Source organism: Benincasa hispida, chromosome 1 (genome assembly GCF_009727055.1).
Source record: "Benincasa hispida cultivar B227 chromosome 1, ASM972705v1, whole genome shotgun sequence".
NCBI lineage: Eukaryota > Viridiplantae > Streptophyta > Magnoliopsida > Cucurbitales > Cucurbitaceae > Benincasa > Benincasa hispida.
This window is the reverse complement of record NC_052349.1, coordinates 8376433-8382350: the sequence shown is the minus strand read 5'-3', so window position 1 is coordinate 8382350 and position 5918 is coordinate 8376433. Positions and strand designations below refer to the sequence as shown.

The following is a 5918-nucleotide window of genomic DNA, read 5'->3' as shown; positions in this document are numbered from 1 at the left end:
ATCAATTTAAACTTTAAACTTTCAATTTCATTGTATTGGATCTTAAACTTAAATAAGTATTGCAATTATCCTCAATTAAAATATTTGCTAATCTTTTTCACTAGTTTTAACAAAAGATCGTGTAAAAATCTTCATAAACCCATGAAATTCAATAAAATAAAGTTTCACAAAATAAATTTGATCCATCCTTACCATTGATTGAAAAACTATCAAATAAACATAAATTCTAACTAAAACTTTACCACTTTCATATTGTATAGATTTTTAATGATATTTTGAGTAAGAAGTTACTAGAATGTTAAAATGGCAACACAAATTTCAACTCAATTAAACAAATTGGTAATATGACATTAAAGAAAAGAAAATATTCAGGCTAGGGCAATTTTAACATTTTTCAATTAAAAAAATATTAAAGAATCTTAGCAAGGGTAATGTTGGTATTTTGTTATATGTATATAAAGAGCGATCTCCTAGCCTGAGTTGTACCTGGCACGATGAAATGCATGTGAATCCACTAAAGAGAAATTGGTGGTGGCGACAGCACCAATTCCATAATTAATTATTAAAAGCTTTTATTTATTTATTTATTTAAAAGAGATTAAAAGCTATTTTTCTAAAACAGAATATATAACCCTTAGTTTATTTTAAAAGGTGTAATTTTGTTCAATAAATTTTTTCTCACAAATATAGCCTAAATTTATTTCAAAAGGTATATCTTAACACGGTTGTTTAAAATTACATACTTCAACTATTTGAATTCAACCAACCTATAGAAATAAAAATTTAAGTCCGTTTGTTAAGGATCTATTTGATAATAATTTTATGTTTAATTTTTGTTTTTGAAAATTAAGTTTATAAACACTATTTTTACTTTCAAATTTTTTTCTTTATTATCTACTTTTTATCAATAGTTTAAAAAACCAAGCCAAATTTTGAAAATTAAAAAGATTAGTTTAAGTTGTTTTTGTTTTTAGAATTTGGCTAAGAATTCAATTATTGTACTAAATTTTTTTAAAATTATTATAAGAAATATAGATGAAACATGCTTAATATCTTAAAAAAAACAAGAACAAAAAACTAAATGATTATCAAACGAGACCTAACTATTTGATTTTTTTTTTTAAAAAAAATTTAAATGAAGTCTATAAACATCTCTTCTATCTCTAGATTTCTTACTTTATTATCTAATTTTTACCCATATTTTGAAAAGTCAAGCAAAAAATTTGAAAACTAAAAAAAAAAAAAAAACAGTTTTTAAAAACTTGTTTGTGTTTTTTAAATTTGACTTAGAATTCAAACTCTCATATTTAAAAAAAATGTAAATCATTATAAGAAAATACGATAAAATAGACTTAATTTAAAAAATAAAATATTTATCAAATGGAGTCTACATTTTTTTAACATTTTAGTTATTGGTATATTCTTTAATCAATTGAATTATGATAAATTTTTATTCATTAAAAAATATTGGTATTTATTCAAAATTGACAAGTGTTGAAATAAAAATCGAAATTAAACAAATCCTACAATTAAAAATATATATATATATATATATATATATATATATATATATTTTTTAATTTTTGTGGGAAATGGGATTTCAAGAATCAAGATTGTACCCTTAGTCTTAAACTATAAATTAATTGTTCGTACGAAGATGCAAAGTTAGACTCACTCACGCTGATTATTTATTTATTTATTTACTAAAAAAAAAGAAAATAAATAAAAGTAAAATCTTTTTAGAGGTCCAGAACCATACACAGTACTATAAAATATATACAGAAATATATTAAAACAATTATATCTGTATGTACATCCTCTCTCTGTATAGTAAAATAAAGTTTAAAATATCATAGGTTGATAGAAAATGTCAGATCCCAGTTTTATAAATATTTAGTTTTATCAAAAAGAAACATAAAAACATAAAATAAAATTGTACACTTATTATTGAATCAGAATATTTTATATAACATTATATTTTATAATAGATTTTCTTGTATTATTTTAAATATAGAAAAAATGAACTTAATTTATTTATAAATATAATAAATATTCTGATTTATAGATTTGTCATATTTAAAATATTTTAACAGTTCTATCATAAAAAAAATTATTATTTTTTTTAATATATGGTTTACCATTATTTAAATATAATCAAATGCCAATTCTATATGTCGAGATGTCAATTAGACCTACACTAATTTTTTAATAAAATTAAAAATATTTTTAAGGGTGCCAGAAGCCACACGCAATACTAAAGAAAATATATTAAAATTAATTAATAATATATATATAGAGAGAGAAATTATAAATTGTAATGTAATTGGTTTTTATTCGTTGGCTGTGTTTATTTATTTATTTTATTTCTCTTTTTTGTCTTGTTCTATTGAATTAAAGAAAAAAAAAGATTGTAATGTATTGGCGAATTGTGGAGTGGTCCTTGCAAGTTGTGCAAAGGAGAAATTAAAGAAAATGAATAATAAATTTGTCGGTGAATGAGTGTGAGTGGTATTTATTAAATTAATATATTAAATGACAATATTAAAAAAAAAGATTAAAAAAAAAAAAAAAAAGAGCCTGCGGAAATAGAGCTAAAGACGTGGGGCACTGTGCCTCTGCAAAAACCAAAGGAGGTTGAGATTGAAGCAGTTCTTCCTCTCTCACAAAACCTTCCATTATCGCCATCTTCACAAACCTCAAACCCTCTCTTTACTCTACTCGCCAGAGCCGCTCCGGTACTCAATTCAATCCAATCCCATCATGAACGACGACGATGCATGTGGAGTTATGGAGGCTCAGTACATACGCCGCCATCACCGTCACCATCCCAACGACAACCAGTGTACCTCTGCCGTTTTCAAGAACGTTAGAGCTCCGGTTCCTCTTGTGAGTTCCGATCCCACTATTTCTTACTTTTGATTCTTTTCTCCCTTCTTCCATTTCTCAACTCTGTTCTGGAAATTGTTTTCAGATGTCTCATGGGGATCCGGCAAGTTTTTTCCGATTCCTTTCTGATGGATTCTTGTTTCACTTCAATTATTCCTTTACTTGCCTGTTTTAGCTTCTTGCTTCTTTACCTTTTCCCTTTCCGTCTTAATTTGGTGCGGATTTCTGTAGCGTTTGTTTTTCCTTTCCGAATCGTTATTGACTTTTATAACTCGATGTCAATTATTATCGTTTAATGAGATGCGGATTTTACTTAACTTGTTCTTTTTGTGATTTTGTTTTCTGGTTATTTCTGGAACAATTTTTCCTTGCCAAATAAAGCCTAATCTTATTCAGTTATATCTTTCTTGTACCCGATTGCATATCCTGATTGAGATGCGACCGTGAGACTGTGAGACTGAGAGTTTACTTGCTTCTTCTTTGTTTCTTGTGAAATGATATAATCTAGGTGAATAGCTAACCTCAGTGACTTCTTGATTTGATCTTTCTTGCAGTTTCGCAATCGTCGAATAATTGTGGAGGGTTTTGTTGAATTTGTCTAATGATTTCAATTGGGTTTGCATTATATCAGGTTTGGTCACTGGTGAGGAGATTCGATCAGCCCCAGAAGTATAAGCCTTTTGTTAGTCGTTGTGTGGTGAAAGGAGACCTGGGCATTGGAAGTGTCAGGGAAGTGAATGTGAAATCTGGTCTTCCTGCAACCACTAGTACTGAGAGGTTGGAGCTTCTTGATGATGAAGAACATATACTCGGAATCAGAATCGTTGGTGGAGATCATCGGCTCAAAGTATGATAAATTCTCTAACTCAATTGTTTGATGGGGTCTTTTGATAATGAAAAGTATTCTTCTGTTCAAAGATCTCCATGATTTAAAGACATCTCTGCTTAAATTATGCAGAACTATTCTTCCATCATGACTGTCCATCCAAAGGTTATTGATGGAAGACCTGGAACGCTTGTGATCGAGTCTTTTGTGGTCGATGTGCCTAATGGAAACACAAAAGATGAGACGTGTTATTTTGTTAAAGCGTTAATCAGATGCAATCTTAAATCTTTGGCCGATGTATCGGAGAGGATGGCTGTGCAGGGGCAAACTGAACCGCTCGAGAAGTAGTCGGTAGGGAGGAAAGCAACTGAACATTGATGATGATGTGAATAGTTCATGGTAGACCCAGAAGCCATTTTATCTCCCACTTGTGTTGTGCCATGTAAAGATTGTTCAGAGCTATCCTATCACAAATCTCTGAAATTTTGGGTGTAAGTCTGGCGGTTGATTTTCCATCACATGGAGATGCATTTGGTTGGTTTTTTACATGCTTTTTTTTTCTTTTATCTTTCGTGTTACTCGGTTTGAGGACGAGTCTCCTTCGTTACTTTCGCTAGCTATCCATGGATGAAATTTGGAAGATTCTTATTTTATGTTAATTAACTTCAGTCTGTGCAACATGGTAGCAGAAATTTAGGGCCTATGCATTTGTAGCTTAAGGCATTACTGCTATGTATGTTTTGTACATACTTAGTCCTGAAATAAGTTAGTATATCGCTTCAATACATGTCAGTCTTGACTCTTGACTATAATTTTCCTGAGAATTTGTTCTCTACTTTTGTTATGTTATGAACTTATGACTGGATATTTTTTAAACTAGATTCTTCTTTCATTCTTTCTTTCTTTTTCCTTCCTTCTTTACGACCCCGTTTTGATTACTATATTATTTGGAATCGGCTGCTCGAAAAAGTAATAAATGTGGAATGGTCAAGATTCTGGGACTTGTCTATCTTGCTTTGGATTGGTAATATGAACCAATTTCTACCTCCACATGTACAACAATTAGATATGTTCTTAGTTAAAAAAAGACTGCATATGTAGTTGCTTGGAGGCGATTGGGGCAAGAACTATCCTTAGGTTATAATAATCACCTTTTGTTATAGTAATACTATTTCAGAATCCCCCAATAAGTTACCATTAACATTATTTCAAAATCTCAATTTGCTACAGTATTTACTATTTGCTACCAATTTTACCATGTTACATTCATCAATTTTTTATTTTTTGCTATAGTATTTACTATTTTATTCTCAAACTAAAATAGTTTACACCTCAAACACGTACTATTATAATCCAAACTAAAATAACTTATATCTCAAACACAAACTATTATAGCCCAACTATAATAATCTAGGACTATAGTAACCAATCCCTTGTCCCAAACGTCCCCTCAACAACAAAGCTGTGGTGTTTGATCTTTTGATAGAGAAATTTGTATAGCCCAGCTGGAAAGTTTGGATAACCAAAAAGTTGGAAAGTATGAATTTATGTAACTGTTTATATTGCCATATACTAGTCAATTTGGTCACTGAATTCAGTGTTTGATAGGTTTTTAAAACTTTCAAATTTTGTCTTATAAATCTTTGAATTCAGTGTTTGATAGGTTCTTAAAACTTTCAAATTTTATCTTATAATCTTTGAATTTTTTATGTTGTGTTTGATAGGTACTTGACATTTTCAACGATGTTTTAAAATTCACACCAACTAGTCATATAGTTGACAATTTATGGTTCTTTTAGACATATTTCAAGTTTGAATATGTTGAGAACCTAAGCGAAAAGGTAAAAGTTTAAGGGCTTTTAAACATATTTCAAATTTCAATATTGATTAGACAAAAAATTTAAAGTCGAAGAATTTATTAAAACCTTTTAAACATATATTTGAAAATTCAAAAACTAAACTTGTAATTAAGTCTCTAAAATTTTAAAATTACAAATTTAGTTGATGACGCTCTAAATTTGTTAAAATTTATATATATTTAATTTACGTAGTTGGTGCATGTGTGTGTGTATTTCCACCTGTGGATCTGGGACATGTATAGACAAGTTTTGAACTTGAAAGACAAGCTTAGAAAAGTTTAGATTTACCCTTTATGTAATATGTGTAAGATTATCATATAGTCGAGTGAGTGAGCATTATAAGGAAA

The 5918-nt window shown here is 29.0% G+C and overlaps 1 protein-coding gene across 1 annotated transcript; it reads left to right on the top strand.

Annotated features, from left to right (window-relative positions):
- Positions 1–2557: 2557 nt before the first annotated feature.
- Positions 2558–4588, top strand: LOC120069946 (abscisic acid receptor PYL3-like). The gene is made up of 3 exons (XM_039021791.1): positions 2558–2886; positions 3518–3733; positions 3845–4588. The coding sequence occupies exons 1-3, from the start codon at positions 2761–2763 to the stop codon at positions 4058–4060; spliced, it is 558 nt and encodes a 185-aa protein (XP_038877719.1). The 5' UTR covers positions 2558–2760; the 3' UTR covers positions 4061–4588.
- The last annotated feature ends 1330 nt before the right edge of the window (positions 4589–5918 follow it).